Source organism: Halichoerus grypus, chromosome 9, assembly GCF_964656455.1.
Source record: "Halichoerus grypus chromosome 9, mHalGry1.hap1.1, whole genome shotgun sequence".
NCBI classification, from domain to species: domain Eukaryota; kingdom Metazoa; phylum Chordata; class Mammalia; order Carnivora; family Phocidae; genus Halichoerus; species Halichoerus grypus.
This window is the reverse complement of record NC_135720.1, coordinates 89,465,160-89,492,228: the sequence shown is the minus strand read 5'-3', so window position 1 is coordinate 89,492,228 and position 27,069 is coordinate 89,465,160. Positions and strand designations below refer to the sequence as shown.

The following is a 27,069-nucleotide window of genomic DNA, read 5'->3' as shown; positions in this document are numbered from 1 at the left end:
CTTAGTACTATATAAACAGTACCCTAATGTCTTCATTTCTTTCACATACAGTTTCCTGCATTTTTAACCCATTGTTGACTACTATATTATCCCCTACACATCTGTCTCCTCCACTCAGATGAAAACTCTTTTGGTAAGAAATTGAAACTAATGAATTTTTTATATTATTTTGAGGATCTAGTATAGTGCTCTGCATACAATATATGCTCAGAATATGTTAAGGCAAAGCATCAAATTTCCTTTAAAAGGAGGGTTGTTTTTGTCTGATTGTGCATTCAAGTGCCTGCAAACGGACCTGTCCTGTTTCCCCTAATTTGAATGTAAGAATAGTGTGTTTTCGTGTATATATGCCTTCCAAGTATTTTGCTATGGTGAGTGTCCAAAGGATGTGTTGGGCTTTTTTTAGATGTGTTTTGACTGATCAAATATATCAATAACTTGAGCTCAAATATGAATAAATGTCAAAGCAATAAAACATCTCTTTTAAAAAAAGAAATTACGGATTTAAGCATTGCACTTTTGCTTACTTCCTATATGGAGACACATACATTTTAATTATTTAATAGGATGAATCATGGGATCTTGAACACAGTAAATACTTGTAAATATTCATTAACAATATCAATGACTTTATACCATGAAAAATAAACACCAGAACCACAGATAAACATCATATCAAACAGTCTATTTTGCTATACTGTGTATTGCTTTTTAGGTCTATTTTGAAGATGACATTTAAAAATCAGATATTACAAATAGACTGTACTGCTATAGAGCTCAAGCATTTTTTTTTCTCATTCAGAAAATAGATTTTCCTTTTTTTCCCCATTTTGTTGCATACAAATACAGCTTCTATACTACATTAAAATCCATTTTAATTTAAAGAATGCAATTAACACTTTGACTATCATTTGCAAAATGCAATAAGTATGACCCATTGACAGTCATCAGTTAATGTATGGATCAATATTGTTTGGTAGCAACTCATTTACTGAGGAAGAAATGAGCAATGCAGATTAAAAAGAGGAAGATCATTTGCCTTTAATTTTCTTAACAAATCTAGGACATCCAATAAATCGTGTTCTGTCACTTAAATTCTTTTACAGAGCATTTGAATTTTAGAATAATATAAGTACTTTAACGTTTCGATTACTTTTACAATCGGATCTGCTAAAAAGAACTATCCACACTAATTATCAATTTGTCAGAGATTGTCACAGTTCTAAACATTATAAAAACCTGAGAGTTCAAGTCTTTAATTTATCTACCAAAAATTAATTCTCAGAAATAAAGAAAAAAAAATAGATTCCCATCTCCCTATCCCGTAGTGGCTATTCACTTCTCAAATTATTCTTTATTATCAAACAAATAATAATTGTAGTAATATTAATTTTCTCTAATCTCACAAACATGCAGCCAAGTTCACATTTTTATATGACAATGTCATTAGTGAGGGTTTTTAAAATAGCTTAAATAGAAGGAACATAGAAAGAATGTGGCATCTTTCTGAAGATCTATTTGAAAAAGGACATCAGAGAGAAGTTAAGGTTAACATAAACAGACTTAATGTAAAGAGAATTCCTACCAATTATTTCAGTAAAAGCCTTAATAGTTCAGAAGTATTGCTGTATCACTATAATCAGAAATCCAATGCTCATATATGCCCAATAATTTGATATATTGCAATGCACTTTAACAGAGATTGCATCTGATACTATATCAAGTGGTATACTTATTTGTGCAAGATAACTTATAATTTTTTTTATTTTCTACATGCTAGTGGTGAATCTGATTGCCAGCTAAATTGGCATCTTTTAAGCATTCCATTAAAATCTCTAGCAACTCTGGAAAACAGAACAATCATTTGAGGTGAGATCCCTGAGAAATGTAATTAGAATAAGGAAATCAGTTTTTTTATGAGACACATTGAATTTCATGAATGAAGGAAAATTCATTTATTTTTCCTTTTTAAATATATTCATAGGTCCTTTCATTCTTAAAACAATCACAAGACTTCTGGTTTTTGGTCCAGCTTGTGAGAAGCTTGTAAATCATCCCTCCCTTCTTCATAAACATAAAAAGCTGAACAAACTAAAAATCAAGGACTCTTCTTAGATCTTTCGAGAATTGAGGTCACAGGGGAAACTGGCTCTCTACCAGAGTAGAGGGACAGTCGAGCAGGTACAGAGAATCATAGCTCATCAGAGCAGAAACTGAGGGGCAGAAACCACTGAAGGATCCAGTACCAGGGTGGGAAAACAAACTGTAACTGTCAGAATGCTGGAGGTCCAGTGTGGACAATCTTGAGAGTTAAGAACTCCAGAGGTGTCCAGTCGTAGGGGATCCTCATACTTTCATAAGTTTTACGTCCAGGGATTCTACCAGGTTCTCACAATGAAGATGGGAGAAAAGTCCCCCTGCACTTCCACTAGGGGGAGAGAATAGCTGTTTTGAAATACTCCCAGAACATTATCTTGTTCTTAACAAGGCCTGACCTGGAGGAGAACGATTTTACCAGAGCCTAATCAATCTGGGAGAAAGGAAATTCTAGCCTCATGCAGCTTTCTTGTCACATCTAAGGGTGAGGGGGATTGAGAAGCACATGTGAAGGTCACAGCCCAGAGTCACTGAAAGACTGAGACCTAATCATAGAACTATTGAAAGCTTCCCTTCCCTCCATACCTTGACCACATCAATAGCACTCCTTTATAATAATAAGAGGTTCTAACTGAAAGAGATGCGCATCTCAGGTCTATTGAAGAAGTCCTAAGAAAACCCAATGATTACAGGGGAGACCAAAACAGGGATATCAGGAGAAAATATAGCCTCTGACATCTATGGCAATAGTAAACATGGCTTGACTCCTAGCCAGATAAAAAATGTCTTATACTAAAGATCTACTTACATCAATTACTTATATCCAGCACACCATGTCTGGCTATAAATATAAAATTACAAGGCATACTACAAGATGAAAAGTACAATTTGAAGAGAAACCCGACTCAGATATGGGAGAGATTTTGAAATTATCAGACTAGAAATTTAAAACAACTATGATTAATCTGTTAAGACTTTTATAAAACAACCTCAACAATGATAACCAAAATAAAAACATATGTATTATATTCTGTGCTCTTAGGGATACTAAAATTATACCTACTCAGGCTCACAGTCTATCAGAGTGGGCATTTTATTCTAAATATTTATTCTAAATATTTTATTAGAATTGACAATTGATATAATATTTAGTCTCTTTCCATCTATTTTGCTGCTAGAATGCCATGACCTACGTCCTCTGTGAATTATCAATATTCCCTATGCCCACTGTTTTCATGTTCACTAAACTCTACATACACATATAATCCTTAATCCTAACACATTTTACACAACTTACTTGTCTTCTAATCCATCTAACTGCTTTGTTTCTTAAGCTTCTCTCAAATTTTATATCTTTCTGTGAATGACATTCTTTTTTAAGAATATAAGAAACCAGTGAAGTTTGACATTTCATGATGAATCTGATTCTATTTTTTTTTTTAATATCCCATTTACTCTCAGGATTAGTTGGAAAAGGGAGAAAAGAAATCTAAAAGGTGATTTTTCAGTGATCTTATGCATTTGCCATACCTGTTTTCAAAATACTTTTTTCATTTTATTCTTTTATTTCAATATTTATGATTCTAACTTGGTACTAATATTTCTCTCATTCCAACAAAGACTTTAAAGATTTTCTTTGATTTTCCTATAGTTCTTCAAAATATTTTGCTCTTTGTTCCAATTAATAATTTATGTACTATTTTTCAAGAGTATACCTTTAAGTATATCTAATTTTAAATATCTGTGATAGGCAGAACATTTAAATGTTAAATTCTTCTTCAATAAACCAAAATTTATCTATCTTTTTACACATTTTAGAACATAACTAATGCACTAACAAAATAGAATCTCCTTTATCTCTTTACAGCTTTTCACACAGACATTATCTCTTATGATAGTTAGTTTTTTAAGTTCTAGTTTAGCTTTCAGGTATTTGAGAGAGTAACCAAAAATATCCACTTCAAATTAATTTACTAAATGCCTTACTAAAATATAGTTTATTACATCTATAACACTTCCTTCCATTTAGTAGACTTGGGGTTTTATAAAACTACATATTTTTTAAGATTTTTGTATTTTCAATATATACTAATAGAACTAATAGAATGTATTTATCCTTCAGATTTGATGTTTTTTATTAAAAGAGATAGCACAGGTTTTTTTTTTAAGATTTTATTTATTTGAGAGAGAGGGAGTGCAAGTGGGGTGAGGGGCAGAGGCGGAGGGAGAGAGAGACTCTCAAGCCGACTCCACATGGAGAGCAGAGCCTAATGCGGGGCTCAATGCCAGGGCCCTGGATATTGACCTGAGCCGAAGTCATGAGTTGGACACTTAACTGACTGAGCCACCCAGCTGCCCCGAAATAGCACAAGTTTTAATTGATTCATATTCCAATGTGAAAGCATATATCCTAGGGATTAACTACTGAAAGGAATTTTAAGGCTACTTGGCAGTAAATTCTTTGTGTTCAATAAAAAACAAAACAAAACAAAAAACAACCATATATAAAATGAGCATTTATTTTCCAATTATTTAGATTTCCATATGTCAGTCTATACTGGCAGGAGAATTTAGTTAAATAAAGGATTTATTTCAGTCTTTTTCTTTCTACTGATTCTTTAAGGAAGCCATTATTGGTATAATCTGAGGCATCATAAAATTAATTTCTTGTCACCAAGTACCTCCCACACCCAGGTGTCAGAGTGCCTAAAATTCTGCCTCAAAGATCATCCTTCTGTGATCACTAGGAAAAACCTTTCCCCGGGGCAAAGCCAGGAGGGGAGGACTCTTAGAAAAAGGAAGGTGACAGTTCTGATTTAGTTTCTCTCTCAGACAGGCTCTCTCAGACAAATGAACCTTGGGAATACCCTTCAAAAGGGAAGAGTATCTGACTCAAGCCCAGATTTTCTCAAATTATTTTGTTTTGATGACAGTTATTGACCATTTTTCTATTTAATTCCTTAACTACTTCTGGAGACTCCTGCTTCCGACCTTTCCTTTCTCATCTTCCAGCTTTGAGCAGTCTGGTTCTATTCATACTTATGCATCATTCTTAGGCACTGGGCAGGTCTCACCTTCCCTTTAAGTGTGATTCCTTAATCTTGCACTGGGTCACCTGACTGTCCTTTCTAACTACTTAGCCTTTATATCATTTTAGACTGGTCTGTCTTTTAATGATATGAGTAAATATACATTTAAAATTCTTTTTTTTTTTTTTTTTTAAGATTTTATTTATTTGACAGAGAGAGACACAGCGAGAGAGGGAACACAAGCAGGGGGAGTGGGAGAGGGAGAAGCAGGCTTCCTGTGGAGCAGAGAGCCTGATGTGGGGCTCGATCCCAGGACCCTGGGATCATGACCTGAGCCGAAGGCAGACGCTTAACGACTGAGACACCCAGGTGCCCCATACATTTAAAATTCTTGACATCCCAGTCTTGCCAACTGCTGTTCCCTTACTCTATTCATGTACTGTGGTCAGTTTTAATAAAGATTGTGGTCAGAAGCTATCTTTTAATAGAGACATTTCTACCAAGGTAAGTTCATTCTAGTGTTAATGGAGTTCGGACCAGTCCAGACTTGCAACAAAAGCAGATCCATCCTCATTGGATCCATCCAATTCTGGAAGCTGTGCTATGTCCTTGGGCAAAGCAGAAGTTCTGCCAAGACTCTGACAATATTAAGTAATTCCTCTACTGGCATCCTCCTCCCAAATGCATTAAAACATTAAAGGACAATATATTAAGTGACTTGCACCTTAGTGTGAACCAATTTATCAGAATGCTTTTCTCCTGAAAGGAAAGGCTGAGGGTACATGTGATGAATGGACAAGAAGGGAAAGGAGAATGCTGAGAAGGAGTATGTACAGTCAGAGAAAGAGAGAAACACTAATATTGACTTCTCCAACCTAATTTCCACCAGAAAATTTTCTATTACTTACTGAATTTTAAAGACAAGCAAAAAAGTATGACAACAAAAGCACCAATAATCTTTACCACAAATCCAGATATGTATAAACGTGTTGAGCCAAAGCCAGGTTCATTTTCTGTGCATATTCCATGAACACATAAGTTGGAAATGCACTCCTCAAGTTCATTCTCACAGTGATGTCCTGACCGTCCTGTTAAACACAATCACAAAGCATATATTCAATTTTTAATAATAATCATAGTAATAGCTTATATATACAGTTTATATATACTCTTAACTACTTGTTATAATTGGACTTGGTGTTTTATATAAGTTATCACAGTTTATCTTCATAATCATTCTATCAGGTAGCTATTATTACAATCTCTATTCAGTAGATGAGAAAATTAAACTTAGAGAAGATAAATAATTTGCCCTAAAATTACATAGTTATGTAAAAATGGAAGCAAGCATCTATAAAATAAAGTTTTGGCTCGTATCTCTGGAGCTGTTCTACATTACATATACAAATATTTTTATTTTACCTTGGAATAAACATATAGAAGGCAATGGAATAAACACACTCTATACTTCCATTTATTTATTTATTTTTAAAGATTTTATTTATTTATTTGACAGAGAGAGAGAGAGCAAGCACAAACAGGGGAGCAGCAGAGGGAGAGGGAGAAGTAGGCTCTCTGCTGAGCAGGGAGCCTGACGTGGGGCTCGATCCTGGGACCCTGGGATCATAACCTGAGAAGAAGGCAGAAGCTTAATAGACTGAGCCACCCAGGTGCCCCAATACTTCCATTTAGTATGAATCTTAAATCCAAAGGAAAGCAACTACTCTAGATTTCTAGATATTAAATGTTTTCTTATAATACTTGTAGCATATTACAGTTAGTATTTCTTAAGCTGTGGTTCTATAGAATATAAATAATATGTCTATGTTCAGCTAACTATCAGCTATAAGAATTCTTTAAACATAATGATCTAATTTTCCATACTAACACACTGTGTGTGTTTGTCTTTTTTTTTTGTCTTTTGTCTTTTGTTTTTTGCCATTACTTTATCACCAACCTAGCAACCGACATTGCTAAACTACCCAAAAGATAATATCCAAACTATGGTTTACTAGGTAACCATTAAGAACATTTTTTAGGAACTATTGATTCTTTTTTATGAAAGATCTATTTATAACGATCTATAACTTAAATACACTATTCTACAGAGGGACAAAGGTTTTCAGAGGCAGCTGTTACTAGCTTTTAAAACTTTATTTTTCTGGGGCACCTGGGTGACTCAGTTGGTTAAAGTTGGTTAAGTGTCTGCCTCTGTTCAGGTCATGATCACAGGGTCCTGAGATCAGTCTGTGGTCATGTCAGACTCCCTGCTCGGCGGGGAGTTTGCTTCTCCCTCTCCCTCTGCCCCTACCACCCCCACCTCCGTTCATGTGCTCTTTGTCTCTCTTTCTCTCTCAAATAATAAAATAAAAATAAAAAAATAAACTTTATTTTTCTATGTATTATCCAACAGCATTTAATCTGAATTCTGGCTATTAGGAGATGAGTTCTTATTCTTGTTCCTACTTAGCAACCTATTCTCACTGTTCTTCCCTGATAAATTATAAGAGAACAATTACATAAGTATTCTGAGGTGCTTAGAAATGATTTAATGCAATCTAGCATTGTAAGAAGAAAAACACGACACGAGTTTAAAAGATTTGGCAGAGTCCAGATCAAACTTAGAAGGAGCTGCCAAAAGACTAAATTTACCAAAACCACATCCAAGACTCTTTTCACTTTGTAATGCTCTCATATGCTAGGTTGATTCTGTAGGCATCTCTACTATGGAGGCTATAAAAGGTGATACAGAAAAAACATTTTTGCAGAGCTTATAAAAAGGCACTATGACCAGTCACTCACATGGTTGAATCCCACAACATACTGTTAAGCATAAAAGCATATTCCATAAATATACTTACATTCTGATAACTATTCTTATAAAAGTCCAAATACATACAAACTTAGTAACATTGCTTAGAGATACACACATATATAATAAAGCTCTAAGGAACACTAAGGGAATGTTGAATATAAAGTTCAGAACAGTCATTGTGGGCTGGGGTAATATTAATGTGTTCAGTGAGGACTATAGAAGAAGCTGGAATTATTGCTAATATTTTATTCCCTGAAGCAAATGGGAGGTACACAAATGTTTATTATATTATTTTATAAAATAAATGTTCCTTTATTGTATATTCTTTTGATGGAATAAAACAATTCACAATATAGTTTAAACAATTAAAAATGATGATGTAGTTTTCTTCTTGCTTCTAATACTATGAAGGACATTATAAAACTTTAAGCCATAGGATGGGAACTGTGAAAGAAAAAAATCATCATATTTAAAAAGACAAGGAAGACTTTATTCAAGAGTATTCCAATAAGAAAGAGAGAGATTATTGAGACGGGGAAAGAGATTGAATTTAACTGCACTGAACCAAAGGCAGGTGGGAGAATTTTCAAAAGCTGGAGTGAGCTAATGGGAAAATACTGGAGGATATTGGGCTGGGGGGAGGTTGGTCAATGTTCTGAGGACATCTTTGTTTGATAGCTGTCACTTATTGACAGTAGGCTCCTAGCTTCCCACAGAGCCTGATGGGGGGTGGGGTGGGGACCCTATCTCCTTCTGTAATTACATTTCAGAGGGATGACTCCCAGGTGCTTGAGAAAGACATTTCTGGATTGTAAAATTGGCAAGAGCCTGAAATATGGTTTACATCTCAAAGGGGCAGAGAAAAAAGTTACAGTAACAAGTTTTCTAAAGTAAATGCTCTAAAGAAAGGGAGGTCAGGGGCCTGGAGTCATGAAGACTGCCTAAAGTGTAGTTAAGCTGAGAGGAACATTAAGGATGTCTTGGTCAAAAACAACAAACCAGGATAGAAAATAAGTTAGTTAAGATTTAGCACAGGAAACAGAAACCACTCTAGGTATTTAAGCAAAAAGAGTCTTAAAAACAGAGAACAAGACATTTACAAAATTATTAGAAGGAAGGGCTGTAGGAGTAACTCCAAAAACCACAGATATGACTCTCTGGGAGATGCCACCTCCCCCATAATGAGGAAATTGAGAAACATAAAAGCCACCATTAGAATTATTCAACTTAAGAACTCACTGCACTAATTGAGAGAAGCTGGATTACCAGGAAGCTGCCGGCACAGTCTCTCTGGCTGTCTCTTCCTACCCTGAGGCTAGTGATTAGACACTGGATTGCAGAGTCTCACTGCCATTCCTGACGGTTCTGCATTTTAATACAAAGTCAGAGACTCAGAAAATCTCACATGTCCATGACCTTACCCACCAGCTGAAATTGCTAAGACATCTAGAAATGACTTCCACTAGATCCTCTAGATTTCAGGTATGTTTATTATAGGTGGAACTCAATTTATATGCACAACATCAGCTTCAAGGGAAGTCTAGATATTGTAGTTTCTTGTCTCTGTAATTCAGAAACCACAGTAGACAGGAATGGATGCTGAGTGCCAATCATAGCCATTAAAATAGATAGACGAATGGTTAAAGAATATGTGGTATATTTATACAAGGGGATACAACTTATCCATAAAGAAGAATGAGGTCAAGTTTGAACCCGTAACGGCACTCCAACCAGTCTTAAGAGTTAACTTAACACACTCCTTACTTGCTGACCTAAGTCCCTTGATCTGTAACAGGACTAATTTACTTTCTTTGAGATTTGCAGACCACTGGGCTTGAGGAGTGAAGGACCAGAAACTCCCTAGACCACAGGAGCCACCTTGGCTTTCTGATTAGCCTAGCTATGTTTTAGCAAAATGTTTTTTCTTTTTCTAGGTCACCCAGATGACTTTATTAACCCCCCTTTGCATATCTGCAGACCTTGCCCTCCTTTGCAGAAAGAACAGAGTCCTCCTGCACATCATGAAATACAAACCGCACCCTCTTCGCTCAACTCTGGAGCACTGAGATAATGTATGTAGCTGGCACCATCAAGTCTGCATGAAATCAAGAAATGTTGTGGACCACTGTACTCCCTTTGCTGATTAACTTCCCTAAACATCTTTTTTTTTTTTTTTAGAACCACCAGAGAAGGATATTAAAACTTTTATTATGTTTTCCATCAGTTGAAAATGTTAAACAGATAAATAGAAAATATAAACAAGACCCTCTGTCTTTTTTATTTTTTTATTTTATTATGTTATGTTAATCACCATACATCAGTTTTTTATTTTTTATTTTTTTAATTTTCTTTATTATGTTATGTTAATCACCATACATTACATCATTAGCTTTTGATGTAGTGTTCCATGATTCATTGTTTGCGTATAACACCCAGTGCTCCATTCAGTACATGCCCTCTTTAATACCCATCACCAGGCTAACCCATCCCCCCAACCCCGTCCCCTCTAGAACCCTCAGTTTGTTTCTCAGGGTCCATAGTCTCTCATGGTTTGTCGCTTCCCTAAACATCTTTAAAAGCCCTTGGGCCAGGCAGAAACCTTGGAGTTGGCTTTTGGACAAGAGTCTGCCTTCTCCCCAGGTTCCTGGCCTCCTGAATAAAGCTCAAGTTCCTTTCCACTCAAAAACCCCTCTCTTGAATAAAGGCCTTTCAAGGGATGGGCAGCTGAACTTGGGTTTGGTAACAGACCTATTAAGCTAAGTAAGATAAGTCAAATGGAGAAAGACAAATACTGTATGATTTCCATTCACGTGGAATTAAACACAAAACAAAACAAATGAACAAGGGAAACAAAACAAAAACTCATAGAGAAAAGACTACTGGTGAAGACAGGAAAGGGGTTGGGGGTGGGCAGAATAGGTGAAGGGGGTCAAGTGTATGGTGATGGGTGGTAACTAGACTTGTGGTAGTGATCATTTTGTAGTGTACACAGATGTTGAATTATAAAGATGTATATCTGAAATATATAACAAAAAATGTTTTAACACAAAGATTGATCATAATTTGAGTCTGTTATCTTAAAAATCTGGGCTTTGGGTTACTAAGGGACAATGGAAAACAATTTATAATCTTTTATTTTGCTGCTAGAAAAGATAAGATGTTCAATATATATTTTATATATATAATGAATATATATTTAACATATATAATATATATGCAAATATGTATACACACACACACACACACACACACACACACACGTAATTGGATTAGATTTGGACTTTCTTCCAGGGAGCCAGTCTTTGAATTCAAAATTCTTATAGCTTCTTAATATGTATTAGGAAAGAAAAGGGTGGGGGGTAATGAAGGGAGGTAGAAACTAGCAATGTAAAAAATAATGAACAAAATTCGCTTTTATTTTTTACATTTTTGGAGGAGGTGATATATTCACAAGCACCAGAGTCTGGCTACTTGCTGTGAAAGCTGAGACGAGTCATAAGATCTTTCAAAGCCCTTGCAAAATGGAAATGACAATGTACATACTTTGTAAGTTTATGGAACTTGTGAGATTTGAATGAAATGATCTGTACAAATTACTAGCCATAGAATATAGTAAGTTTTTTAAGAAATGTTGGTTACTATTTTTTGTTCCTGATGCCTTGCTGAACAAACTCTGTGAATGAGCTTATTTTCCAGTTTTGTGAGTGAAGAAAGAGATACTTTGAAAAGTTAAGTAAAATTTACATGGGCTAATGGGCTCAGGCTGCCTCATACCAAAATAATATATCTTAACTATAGTTCTACATTTAGTGCTTTACAAATTTTAAGGTGATTTCCCCCCCCACAGTTTTATCAGGAAGCTGAGAATCAGAGGGTTTTTATAATAATGTTAAAGATCCCCAAGTGACCAGGTCACAAAGCTGGGATTTGAACTTTATTCTTCCCAGATTCCAGATGTTCTTTGCTCATCACCTTGCTTCTCTGAGTACCACGTGGTATTGTGCTGTCAGAGGAAAGTGTTTATGTATGTAAACAATGCTTTTTCACTAGTTTTGTGGGGGGGGGAGGGTTGTAAAAAGAATAAATCAGTAAGATGATGTCCTTGTAGTGGTGTGGGCAAGATGATGATAAGAAAGGGGAGCAGAATAAGGGAATATAAAACAGACAAATTAAAATTCAGTCAGTAAGGTTTTTTGTTTTTGTTTTGTTTTTTTTTTTAAAAAGGTTTAGAAGCAGAGAAGAAGAAAACATCCTTTGAATCCCAAGTACGTTTGATGTCCATTGGCAATAACGTAACCAGATATTCAGAAAATACTGTTTGGTGGTTAAAAATCAAGAAACCAGAAGTTTTCATTAGCAACCCAGAAAAATAATAAAATCTTTATGGTGTTAAACTCATAGTACTAATCTAATATTTCATACACAATAGGAATTAAATAAGTGCTTACAGAATAAATCATATCAAATGATGAGGGTATAAAATAAAAAAGAATTTAAATGTCAAATTATAATAAAAATAAGAATTAGACTAATTTTAAGTTGATAACAAAACGGTTTTTAATACTTATACAACTAGAAACACAGACCAGTTTTAATACTACCATTCTCTGCCATAACATAGCAGTTATAATAGTTTGAGTTTATTGATGAAAATAAAAGTCATTATTTGAAAGATTTATATATTTTACTTTCATTTCCTTTTCCCTCTCAGCACCAAGTGATTTGCATCTAATCTGGGGAAGTAAAGTAAAATTAAACCTAAGCCTACAATGATTCTGTCTTACTAGTTAATGTATTATCCAGTAATTGAATGATGTAAATTAAAATTATTTTTTCTTAGTCTAACTCTAGAATATGTAGAATTTATTTTTTACATCTTAATCTTCATGAAAATACGAATAGCATACACTCTTTGCTTCATATTAATGATTATTTCACTTTGCATGTGTCTTGATTAAAAAGAAAGATCATTACGTATCGCCTCCGTTCTGAATACAAAAGTCATACCCCTGACTTAATAACTGTGAGCACTCATGGCCAACACTATCTATGTTTCTGTGTTTCCTTGCCCCAAGGATGATGTAGCATTTCTGTTTCAAAATGAATAATGCTATTTTAAGAGCAAAATGTGTATCCAAAGTTTATATCATCACCTATATAAACACTATTACCTCCCTCCTGAGTATAAAAAGTGTGCGGGCCCGGTGACTGCCCCAGGGACTGAGAACAACTCTGGGTGAAGCATTCACATTTCCAATAGAGAGATTGTTCTCTTCACTTTCAATTTGCTTTTAATGGAATAACTGTGGTTTGTTAAACATTTTTATATGACACTATAAATGTGACTATTGAGGCTAAAACAAAAGTAAGCATGTTTTACTTCATAAAATAATCTGAATGCTTGTATTAATAATTTCATGGAAATGAGTTTACCAGCCATTGAACTCACTACATAGGCAGAGGATGAGCTCTGTGATCAGGACTGTCCTGAATGCTGTTCAGCTTGTAACCTGCACAATGATCTCATGCAGAGAGGATGAGTGTGTTCTGAGATTGACTTTGTACAGCATTGCATCTAGTTAGCTTGGAGGAAAGTGTTTAACAATCTAATTTATCTGCTTACAGAGAGGGGAGGGGCTTGTGCTAACTATGGTCCTGTCTGTGATTACACAACATTGGCCAGCATAATAAATGGATCCACTTTTCAATATGTGCTGAAGATGCTGTGAGGATCCATTAGAAGTCAATTATTATATGGTTTCACTTATTTGTGGAACATAAGGAATAGCATGGAGCACATTAGGAGAAGGAAGGGAAAAATGAAGGGGCGGGAATCAGAGGGGGAGATGAACCATGAGAGACTATGGACTCCGGGAAACAAACTGAGGGTTTTAGAGGGGAGGGGGGTGAGGGGATGGGTTAGCCCGGTGACGAGTATTAAGGAGGGCACGTTCTGCATGGAGCACTGGGTGTTATACACAAACAATGAATCATGGAACACTACATCAAAAACTAATGATGTACTGTATGGTGACTAACATAACATAATAATAATAAAAAAAAGAATACAACCTCTGGGATGGGATTTGGTGGCACATAACTAAATAACATTTAGAGTGTCTTCTAACCTACTTATATCAAATTTAAATTTCAGTTGCATTTTACAGATATATCTATTGAGCAAACTGGCATTTAATTTTTCAAACTGTGTTCTGTTCAGAATACTGCAAGTGTCTTACATCTCTATGTGGTCTAACAAGTAGAGAAGATGGATAGAAAAAAGGATAAATTATAAACTCAGGTACAGTGGAAGAGCCATCCAAGATTACCACTATGGTGGAAGATCTGTTACATGAAGACATGAGAATTCTGATAATTGGCAACATGATGTGAACTTAAGATTTCCAACTGATTAAAACAGAATACGGCAATAGCTTATAGTGCTTAACTAATTTAAAGACAGAAGTAAACAGTGAAGGTAGGTTTCTATCAGGTACTGTAAAAGGTAAGGATGATGTCATGATTTAGACCAGAGCCTAGGAATTATCAACATTATTTAAGGCTGGTTTCCTCCATGGATAAAAGAGGAGTGGATTTGCATAAACCAAATGAATCAGCCTTTGTGCCTTATTATGACATTTGGGAAAATGCAAGTTGTTTTGAATTACATAGAAAAGTGGTAAGTTCTCAGTTTTTGCTTATCAAGCTTTTTAGGAGATAATCAGACAGATGTGAGTGAGCAACCTTCCTGAAGAAATCTCATAGTGGTTAGAATTGCTAACATCTAAGCTGCAAAACACTGATGGATCTTACCAGTAAAGGTCCTTTTCTTTTAAAATGGTTGTCAATTGTATTTATTTTTTATTCTAGTTAGAACATTTAATATAATATCTATCCTTTTAGCAAAATGTTACATGTGTAATACAGTACTATAAACCATAGGCACAATGTTGTACACTAGATCTCTAGAACTTATTCATCTAGAATGACTGAAACTTTATGGGAAGTTGCTATTCAGTGAAGGTCCTTCTTTGGGGAGCATAAGAAATGAGTGTGTAACACCAGGCCAGACTTCCTGGCTCTGAATCTCAGCTTTGACCCTAATGTGCTGTGGGAGATTACCCAAAGAATCTGGACTCCATTTCCTCATTGGAAAAAGGAGATAATAATAGTACATTCTTCATAAGGATGTTATAAAAGCTAAACGAGTCAATACACATAAGATAGCATGGTGTCCATGTGCTAGTATTGTTACTGTAATTATAATTTCCTAAACATATGTAGGCTGAAGTCCCCCCACATTTGGCTTTTAGAATCTGAAATTTAGAACACAATGAAGAGCTCAACAATGGGTAGATTTTCAAGGACAAAAATGGTAAAAAAAATAATTAGGATTATGTCAAAATCAATTTATGTTGAGGGTGAGGAAAAGGGTAGCATGAGCACATTTTGGAGGATGGCGGTTACACGACTGGCTGTGGTGGCAGTTACGCAACTTCATGCATTTGTCATAACTAAAGAACTACCTGCTGGAGAGTAAATTTTACTGTACAAATTAAAAAAACCCAGCTAACTATGTTAATAGGGAAAATGAGAAAGGGATGAAGGGTAATCTTCAAGAGCACGATTATTCCTTAAATAACTTTTGGGGGAGGATATGTTGGTATGATAAGAGCCTTGGCTGGAAAGAGCCCTTGGGAGCCAGGAAAGGGTCTGGGTGGGTGTCTACAGCATTTTCTAAGAATTTGTTTGGTTTGTTGCTTACTTGGATTTTGCTCTTGTGACTAGACTGCGAGGAATCTCAGGCTTAAGTCAAAAGTACCAGCAAGTTCTGATTAACATCTAACAATAAGCATTTGAGGTCTTCCACTTTCCACTATGGACTGATGAGTAGCATTCAGAATGGGGCTTCATTTGAATGCTGCACCTGCTTCAGAATGGCTCCATGCTTCCAAATGAATCTAAAGTAAGTTAAATCTTAACATGGAGCATCAAAACCAACCTAGCAATGGTAAGATATATTTATTACTGGAAAAATAAATCTAGCAATTATATATATTCATATGGCAAAAATGATTTATATACATGCTTTGTTCCTTCATTGTCTTTGTAGGGTTATATTCATTGCATATGGTAATATTATAGCATTTTAAATGTTCAGACCTCAATAAAGATATTTTTGCTTAAAAGAGGCAAAACTTCTAAAGTGGTATTCATTTTTTTATATCAGAGAATTGCAATGTCTATTCTACTTCCCTTATCTGCAAGAGTTACAGTTTTATGTAGAGGTGGCTATTTCAACATTCAGGTAGAAATGTTTTCCTATGTTCTATCTGACCAAATAAAACCTAGTATCAGTATGGGGTATTCCAAAACAGAGGAGTGCACTGAGTGACTGTTGAACTTGTCAACAACCTGTCAATGATACTGAGTTGATAAGTATTCACTAGTTTGTATAACTTCACATATACAGTAGAAATCCTAATACCCACATGGCTGCCTGGCTGTTATTCCCTCAGAGGACACAAATTACCAGAAACCCAAAACCCTGGGGTATCCACAAGCTGTTTCAAATCTTCTGTGGAGTCTGTAAATAGAATTCTTTTCTGGTGACCAAAAATATACCCCACATATATTCCTGAGAGATTATTATTTCTCAAGGAAATTCAGGGATTCACTATCTCTTTTGGGTAGATGTACCTGAATGTTGAGGATAAGATGAGTGACAGAAGACACAGGAAGAAAACAACAAATCTGCAAAGTTAGAAAGCTAGAAGAAAGAGAGGAAAAATAAGCATGGACACAAATTGTTTATATCAATGCATACTTTTCAAAAGAATTATTTATTTATTTAGTTGACAAAGAGAGAGCATAAGCAGGGGGAGTGGCAGGCGGAGGGAGAAGGAGAAGCAGGCTCCTCGCTGAGCAGAGAGCCCGACAGAGGGTTTGATCCCAGGACCCTGGGATCATGACCTGAGCCAAAGGCAGACACTTAACTGACTGAGTCACCCAGACACCCCAATATATCAATGTATACTTAAAGAGAATATGACCAAAGGCAGAAATGGCCAAAATACCAATTATTAGTGAAAAATTATTCCCTGAATAAAATCAGTTTACTCAGCTTGTCCATCTCTGTACTGACCATTGTTGGAGGTAATAATAATGTCAATATTATTAAGAGTTAACATTTACAAAGGACTTGCTGTGTGCCAGGCACAACGGACATAAAGATCAGGATTATGAAGTTTACATAAATGTAGAAAATACCTGTAGTGAGATATCCTCTAAGCACTAGGATTTCTTGCCGATAGCCTAAGTCATATGGTACCTTTCTAGTATCGCAGAACATCCATTTCATATTTTTAAAGTATGCTCATTGCTTAAAACTTAGTTGATAACCAACAACATTATTGGTGGAGTCTATTGTCAAATTCGTATTATACACACTTACACATACATGAACATATATTTTGTAAATGTATAAAGTATGCATGATTATAATTTTTTCAATAATTACCTTGTTGACACTTGCAAATATATCCATTGATGTGATCTTCACACTTTGCACCGTTTAGACATAGTGATGAAGAACATTCATTTATATTTTTACAAAATTGCCCAGAAAATCCAGGAAGACATCTAAGAAACAAAAGTAAAAAAAAAAAAAGTATATATAATATGCGTAAGTCTATATTATGGAGTTTGTATTTGTTAAATTTGAATAAGATTAAGCACATGAAGTAGTTGTCCATTAAGGTTTGATTTATGAGAGCTAATTTAGTTGATATTCACTAGTATTTTCAATGAAATTAAGGCCCACTGACAAAAAGCAACCACAACCACAAAGAGGGAAAACAAAAAAGGCTCAGGTATCATAGAGGTCAGTCATTTTAGATTTTATTCTTTCCATTTTATTAAAATATATGTAGCTTGATACATATGTATTATTAAAGTATCTATGCCTGTATAATAGAGAACATTGACTAAAGTTGATTATAAGATAGTAAACTTTTAAAATAGTGAAAACCTTGATAATTTTATAAAATGTTTCACAAATATTTAAGTTTTTATTTATATTCCAGTTAGTCAAAATACAGTGTAATATTAGTTTCAGGTGTAGGATTTAGTGACTCATCACTTCCATACAACACCCAGTGCTCATCGCAAGTGCACTCCTCAATCCCCATCACTTATTTAAACCATCAGTTTGTTCTCTATAGTTAAGAGTCTGTTTCTTAGTTTGCCCCTCTCTTTCCCCCCCATGATCGTTTCTTAAATTCCACATATGAATGAAATCATCTGGTATTTACCTTTCTCTGATTGCCTTATTTCACTTAGCATGATACTCTCTAGCTCCATCCCTCTTGTTGCAAATGGCAAGATTTCATTCTTTTTTGTGGTTGAGTAATATTCCATTGTGTACACACACATATACACATACACAGTGTGTGTGTGTGTATACACATCTTCTTTATCCACACAAGTATTTAATTATAAGATGATTCCTTAGTGACCCCTCTTACCCTAAAACCTGAGCACATTTAAATTTATAAAATAAGTTAATTTTAAATTTAGCATATTATTGAAAACAATATAGAAGACAGTACAACATTTAAAATATTGGTTCTGCTTATTTTTGGCTTGATAGTAATATTACCTCTCACCTTGTAATTCCCTCATTCAAATGTGTTTTCAGACATCCAGCAACATGCAGCTGGACTTTGCCTTGAGGTGATATTGAACTGTGGTCCCAAAACACTATATCCAAGTCCTAATACTTGGTACCTGTGAATGTGACCTTATTTGGAGAAAAGGTCTTTGCAGATGTAACTAAGTTAAGGATCTTGAGAAGAGATCACCTTAAATTAACTGGTTGGGCCCTAAATTAAAAGACAAGTCTCTTTATAAAAAGAGGAGACACACAGGGGAGAAGGGGGTGAAGGTTGGTGTCATGCAGCCCCAAGTCAAGGAACACCTGGAGCTTCTAGAAACTAAAAGAGGAAAGGTAGGATTCTCCCCTAGCACCTATAAAGAGAGTGTGCCCTTCCTGACACCTTGATTTTAGATTTTTGTTCTCCACAACTGTGACCAAATAAATTTCTGTTGTTTTAAGCCACCAAGCTTGTAGTAATCTGTTATGCCATCCCTAGGAAACAAATACAGGGAATGACATTGGTGCATCTGATGTGTTTCCTCTCCGTATGTTCTTTTAGGGCTAATACAAACCACTTAGATGTCAGTTGTTAAACCATGGTCTAAGAACTGATGGAGAATCTACAAACACTGCTTAAAGTGCAACGTTCAGGAGAGAGAGTTACATATTTACCGAGTGCCTGCGACATGACAGATCTTTTCTGAACGTTAAAGCATATAAAGAAAAGTAAAACTTTGTGCCTGCCTTCAAAAAAACAACCAGCCTAGTTGGGAAAATAGAGAAGTAACAAACTTAATAATGTAATAACTACTATAAAAAATAGAGTATAAAATAAGGCATATGAACAGGTGCATTCCTAGCATTAGGAAGAGTATATACAAAGGTGAGGATAAGAAGAGTATAGCTTAATGCAGAAATTATAATTCTAAATGTCTGACACATAATGTGTGAAGGCAAGTCTGGGGTGATACTGGGAAAAAATGATAGATTAATAACCAAGGATAAGAGCATTCTATAATTTTGGATCACAATTTTTACAATAGCTAATATTTACCAAAAAGTTATTTGCAAGTAACTTTTCTAAGGTCATAGCACTAGCAAATTATATAGGTGGAATTTAAAACCAGAAAATGAGACTGCTTTGTACACAGCCTATACCCGTTAGCCAAATTTGGCTCTTTTTTATTTCCAGTACCTAGCCCTACCCAGCCCAAGCTAACAAATAACTACATGTTATTTTGATCACGTCAATCGAACGTGTTCCAGCAACCCTACTATGCTAGATCCTCACTGGACCTAATTGAAGACTCTGTCTTGACCAATAAACAAGACCTGTTTTAATTATGTATGGATTTATGAACTCATTTTTCACTATTAGGTAAAATCCTTAATGAATTACTACTGAGACCATAAACCTCCTTCTCTTTGTAGCAACTAGAAACCTAATTCCTTTTAGAGGAAGTTCTCCATTGGTGGTTTTCCCCTGTGGAACACAAACAAACTTAGGGCTCATTTTGTTCATCACTGAAGTTTTCATCGTCTTTCCTTTAATATAAATTGTTCTTCAGAAATGCTCTATCAATTTAGGTACTTTTTTTTTTTTTCAATTTAGATACTTGCCAGCATGATAATAAATGCCTACTTGTCCACATTCTAATCCCTCATCAATATTAATATTGTTTTTAATTTTCACTGCAAAGAAAAAAACTATATTCTTTATAGTTTTTTTTGAGTGGGGTAGCTTTAAAAATTGTTTAATAGACTCTTTTTCTTAGAACAATTTTTAAAAAAGATTTTATTTATTTGAGAGAGAGCGAGAGAGAGCACAAGAAGGGGGAGGGACAAAGGGATAGGGAGAAGCAGACTCTCTGCTGAGCAGGGAGCCCAACATGGGGCTCGATCCCAGGACCCTGAGATCATGACCTGAGCTGAAGGCAGATGTTTAATAGACTGAGCCACCCAGGCACCCCAGAATAATTTTAGATTTATAGGAAATTTATAGGAAAGTTGCAGGTGTAGTTAAGAGAGCTTCCATGTACTCCATAACCAGCTTCCTTTACTGTTAATATCTTACATTAATATGATACATTTGTCATAATTAATGATACAATGTTGGTAAATTATTATTACCACCTAAAGTGCACATATTATGGGGATTTCCTTAGTTCTTACCTAATTTTTTTTTTTTTTTTTCTGTTCCAGGGTCTTATCCAGGACACCACATTACATTTAATTGCCGGACCTCCTTAGCTCCTCTGGACTGTGATAGTTTCTCATACTTGCTTTTGATAATCTCTAGAGTTTTGAGGAGCATTGGTTAAGTCTTTTTTACACTGTCCTTAAGCTTGGGCTTGTTTGATGGTATTCTAGTGGTTATACTAGTGATATGGGTTTTGGGGATAAAGATCATAGCAAAAACTCATTTTCATCAAGTCATATCAAGTGTACTCTTTAGAAGGAAGTAGCTATACATATCCCACATTAAAGGGGTGAAGAGTTATGTTCCATCTCCTTAAGGGGCAAGTATCTACAACATAATTTGAAATATATATATTGTAAACTTTATTATATATATATAAACTTCACTGGGATTTTGAGTGGTATTGCTTTGAATCTATAGATAAAGTTGGGGAGAAGAAGAATTGGGAAGAAATGACATCTTAAAAATATTAAGTGTTCTAATTAATGAGTAAGAAATATGTCTACATTTAGTTTTTGAATAAGAAAGATCTCTCAGTTTAATTAGATGTATAATTTATTTCATTAGTGTTTTGTAGTTTTCCACATAAATTATATTATTTTGGTATTGATATTATAGGTATTTTGTTAGATTTATACCTCAGTGTTTGGATGGCTGTTTTATAAGTGGTATTTGTTCTTTCTTTCTTTCTTTCCAATATTCCAACATTCATTTAAAAAAAATTAATAGATTCCTGGGGGTTCTCTACAAAGACAATATGAAATCTGTGAATAAAGACAATTTGATTTCTTCTTGTCCAATCTGTAAATATTTTATTAGGTTAAGGAAGTTCCCACTAATTCTTAGTCTTTTTGACAGTCTTCATCATGAATGAGCTTTGACTTTTCTCAAATGATTTTTGTGCATCTACAAATATAATTGATGGTTTTTCTTATCGGTTAATATGATATGGTCAAATTATACATGATATGGTAATATGACTGATATGATTATATGTTTTTTTTTAAACTATTTGTGAGTATGATTAATTATACAGATTGATTTATGGATGTTAAACCAGCCTTGCTCTCCTGAAGTGAACCCCACCTGTTGATTTCAGGCTTGCATACAGTCATCTTCTTGTTATCTGCAAAGGGCTTATGATTTTAATTTTAAACTTTTAATGTTAAACTTTTATTCTTTGTTCTTGCAAGGTTATGTGATGTTTATATTCCTAGCTTGAACGATGAAAAGATTCTATAAATCGTTAAAATACAGAAATGCATAACAATTTTAGCCCTATACTCTACAAAAATATTTATACTATGACTAGTAATAATGTTTAATATATGGAATAATTGAGCTACTGCTATTGATATTATAGGAAATTTATTCTCATATATATCTATTCACTTTATATATATTTTAATAGAATTTCTGACAGATTGAAATAATGTACCTGATTTGTTTATACAAAAAGATATATTAAGGAACTAATAAGACACTTCTGTCCTAAAAAGTAAAAAGCTGGACAGACTGAAAAATTCCACTGCTCTTGGTCCCCAGAGAGGGAGGGCATGGGGCAAACCACTGACTCCAAGAATGAAGAGACAGGGAAACACAGGGAGTCCTGGTTTACTGGCATAGAGACTCACACAAGGAAACTGACATGGGGCACCAGAGCTAGGGTAAGAAAGCCTGAACTGTAATTGATGCTTTGCTGGAAGCTTGGTGTGGAACAAGTCTGAGAGTTAAAAATTGGGCAGGGACTAAGGCTTACGGGGCTCCCACGATATTTTGAGATTTACCTCCAGAAGCTTAACCAGGTCCCCATAGTAAAATACCAGAGGAAAGTCTCCTCCTGCTTCTGACAGGGGGAGGGAGAAAAGGAAACATTTTGAAATACACCAGAGCACTCTGTTCTTAACAAGGGCTGCCCTCAGGAAAAACTAGTTAATCAGAGCCTAACTTGCTGAGGTATGATCAGAATCTAACTGACCTACGGAAGGGAAATACCCAACTCCAATTAGTTCTAGCCTTCCTTCCCATGTGGAAGATAGGAAATACCCAACTCCAGCCCACCCTAGCCATTCTGTCCCACCTATGGGGTCTGAGAAACACTTGTGAACTTCACAGTCCAGAGACAGGATCACTAAAAGACTAAGACCTACTCGTAGGAGTATAGAATGTTTCTCCTTCTCTCACCTTCATCATCACATTATTAAAGGTCTGTTTACAACCATGGAATATTATTCAGTACTGGAAAAGAGCCATCAAGCTATAAAAAAAACATGGAGGAAATTTAAATGCATACTACTAAGTGAAAGATGCTAATTGAAAAGGTTACATAGTATGATTTCAGCTGTATGACATTCTGGAAAAGGCAAAAACTATGGTAGAATAAAAGGATCAGTGGTTACCAGTGTTGGGGAGGGAGAGGAGGGATGGATAGGGAGAGTATGGAGGATTTCTAGGGCAGTGCAAATATTCTGTCTGCTGTTATAATGGATATACATTTCATTATACTTTTGTCCAAACCATAGACTATACAACACTGAGAGTGAGCCCTAAGGTATATAGGTCTTTGGGTGATTATGATGTGTCAATGTAGGTTCATCCTCGATAACAAATAAATGATTCTAGTGAATGATGCTAATAATAGGGGAAGTTATGCATGGCATGTATGGGGGCAGGAGGTGTATGGGAAATATGGGAAATCTCTGTATCTTCCTCTGAATTTTATTGTGATCCTAAAACTGCTTTAAAAAGTCTTAAAAAAAAAAACTAAGTAAGGAACTACTAAATCATGAAACTGTCACATTGGGCTTTTAACACAAGACTTAATTTACAATATTGGGGGAGAGGACATAAAACACAAATTAATTACTTGGTAAAAAAGGTTACTTCTATTAGCCAGTTTGAACTTCTATTAGCCAGTAGTAGGAGCTATCCTCAAATGATTATTCAAATTGGAAAACACTGCTCCATCACCTGTTGGAGACAAGTTGCAAATAGAATCATATATATGGTTTATAGCTATTTTGTCAACTACCTTGCCTGGACATTTTTCTATAACCACTCTGTTGGTCACCACCTCCTCCAAGAGCTCCTCGTGCAAATCCTCCTCTAGATCCCCACTGTTGTTGCAGATACTGTTCTTTTGATACGGCTACTTTTATTTCACATTTACTAAGATCAACATTATGGTATTTCTATTCCATTATCTTTAATCCATGTCTCTTATTGTTCTTGTTTGTGGGGAGCTCTATGGATTCCACCATACCAAAATAACCATTTGGGGGCATTTATCAAGTTAAACTATGAGGGCACTTGACAAAGAAAGTCTGCAAACATACTAAACAAAATAATGCCTGGTATCATCCAATGGGGTGAGAAAGAATAAGTAGTGTTTAAAAACCGAATTTCCCTCCCAATCAGTTTTATTCGGAATCCTTTTTCATTTTAGTTGAGATGTGTTACAATTGAATTTTAATGAGACTTAATTCAACTTACACACCTACACACATTTACTAAACTCTTATTTTGCTTTAAAATATTTACTTTCTGATTTAGAAAGTAGTGTGATTGCAATCTCTAAAATTCCATTTGCCAGAATTTGATAGCATAATTTAGTAGGATGTAGTTTAATAATTGTTAAGGAATCAGCCACATTACAGCATTTTTTTTTTCAATTGCAAAGCATCAACTTTAAGTGCTCAGAAGTCATTATTAGGAATGTTGCTGAAGCCAATAATTCTCAAGTTAGAATAGCTAAAAGGTTTCAAATATGCAAATAAGTCACTTCATACAATTTCAGAATCTTCACAGTTCTTTTCTGTCATCTACCTTTTTTCCTTTTAATAATTAGTGACAACTTCATATAAATCCATTTGCTTCACAGTATACCAAAATATGAAGTATTTATCCATCTGAATATTAGACACTCCCTTTATAGGTTAGCTTTTAGGAATTCACATACTCTGAACATCTGTTTAATTTTATTTGCTTATATCTTAGTAAAAAATTCACATGTTCCAGAATTTTTGACTTATTTTCATGTAAGTAACCATACTTCTGGAGAATAGACATAGGTAAAACAAGACAAAATAAAATTACCTTACATCTCTCTTATCATTGTGTTCTGATGTCTTCTTTGTCCTGGATGATACACTAGATCACCAAACTGGAACTGAAATGGTCATATAACTGATCTAGATCATGGAATCCAAATTTGTTGCTTAATATATTCATGTGAATGACTATGGAGTCACACATTGACTTTTTTCTCTCCTTTTGTTTTTATATATTTTGACATTGTAAACTACCAGATGCCTGGGAACCCCCACAGGAACGCCAGGTTGAAAAGTTGGGGATAGCCTAGTGAGTACGCATAACCAATGAGCTGACCACAATGACCTTGATTATTTGTTCAGACGATATTGGGCTCTGTTACTTATCTATTTTCTGTACTATTCATTTGAGCACATTTTATCTTCTAAATTTTTAAAAACACAGGTATTTTATGAAAAACACAGGTATTTTAAACTCATGTGATGGATTTGTTGCAGAAATGGTGATAGACTGAAATCTAAATTATTATATGTATTTTCAAATGTGCAAATTAATTTTATTATAGCCTTAAGTAAATTGCATAAAGTATAATCCTTATTAATATGTAAAATAAGTACTTTTATTAGTGTTGCTTAAATTATGAATCTTAAAGGCCATTTTTAATTTAACATTTTTACTTTTATCCTGAGTAATTCTGTTATCATTACTATTAATTATGCATATGAATTAAAAGAATATTCCCAGAAGGCAATTATTATAACATAAATCAAAGTTTCTTGAGACCCCTTTACAAATCAGAATATTGTCTAAATAGCTGTTGAAACTATATACAGAGAAGTAAAATAATTTAGATAAAAAGGAACTAACAATAACAACTCTTTCAGTGATTACGACTGCACAAAATAAAATGAATTTCTTTTTTTTAAAGATTATTTTAGAGAGAGAGAGAGCACATAAGCGCACATGAGTGGAGGGAGGAGCTGAGGGAGAGAAACTCAAACAGACTCCCTGCTAAGTGGGACTGGACTCTGGACTTGATCTCAGGACCCTGAGATCACAACCTGAACTGAAACCAAGAATTGCAGGCTTAACTGACTGAGCTACCCAGGTGCCCCCAAATGAATTTCTTTTTATAGATGATATTATTTCATATCAGTTTTCAGTAAAACATTGCTTCAAATTTTAATCTTGAGAGTATTTAAGTTTCAGAGTACTAAGTTGTTTTGCTTTAGAATGTTCCATATGCACAAATTGAGACTTAAACACAGGCTGCTTATTTGGCAGGTGATGCAAATAAGCCAAAATGAAGGAGTAGGGAAAATGAGACAGGAAAGAAAAGGCCCCAGTTAGCTCTTTGCCACTGTGTGTAATGGTGCTCAGTCCCACTGTGATGGTTTTAAAATTCATCATACGTTTTAAGACATAGAGCCTAACGCTTCTCTCATTGAGTGTGGACTGTACTTCATAATTCATTGCTAATGTGTAGCATCTGGTCAACGTGTGGCTTCCTCATTCTTTTCTCTTTCGTTCTCTCAGGCAAGCCAGCCGCTATGTCATGAAGACACTCAAGTAACACTATGAAGAAGGCCACGTGAAGAAGGACTAAATTCTCTGCTTAACAACCCATGAGAGAACTTGGAAGAGGACCTTTTAGGTCCATGCAAGTCTTCATCTGACTAACCCAGCTAACATCTTGACTGCAACCTAATGAGAGATCCTGAGCCAGAATCACCCAGATAAGCCACTCTTAAATTCCTGGATCACAGAAACTGTGAGAGAATAAATGCTTGCTGTTCTAAGCCACTAGATTGTGGGGGTAATTGTTATTCGGCAATATATAACTATGCATTCAATGAGGAACTTCTGAAGATCTGTGGAGAAGACACATCAGAAGTTTTCCTGGAATGACCGAGAAACAGAGAAATTGTCCATCGACTTTTATCCCCCATTGTCCCCAGGGCATTAACATATTCATAGTCTGGACTGATTTATGAGTGGCTAACGGGTGTGTGCAATCAGTAAGATCCCTCAGCTTCCAAAAAAAAGGCGTAAAGCATAAACGTGGAGGTTGTTGAGGTGAGTAAATGTGTTTAGGAACTGCCCAGCACAGATGGGATGGGATAAAAGCAACAAAAGCATCTGTTAACAAATGCCACATATGGAGCCCAACCTACTTTCTATGTTAAATAACTCCCCCGCCAAAAAAGAAAAAAAAAGAAAA

General features: G+C 35.0%; 1 protein-coding gene and 1 long non-coding RNA gene across 3 annotated transcripts in view; one reads left to right on the top strand and one right to left on the bottom strand.

Moving 5' to 3' along the window:
- The window catches only part of EYS (EGF-like photoreceptor maintenance factor), a 1,566,128-nt gene that overhangs the window by 760,931 nt on the left and 778,128 nt on the right, over window positions 1–27,069 (bottom strand). For both annotated transcript variants that reach the window (XM_078055169.1, XM_078055170.1), the window contains exons 21-22: window positions 17,462–17,583; window positions 6,090–6,214 (exon numbers count right to left, since the gene is read on the bottom strand). In XM_078055169.1, the coding sequence (XP_077911295.1) occupies window positions 6,090–6,214; window positions 17,462–17,583 (247 nt within the window). The remainder of the gene's footprint in view (window positions 1–6,089; window positions 6,215–17,461; window positions 17,584–27,069) is intronic.
- Window positions 52–27,069, top strand: LOC144379071 (uncharacterized). The gene is made up of 3 exons (XR_013441224.1): window positions 52–133; window positions 25,106–25,157; window positions 26,385–27,069. It is a non-coding gene; the product is annotated as an uncharacterized LOC144379071 (long non-coding RNA).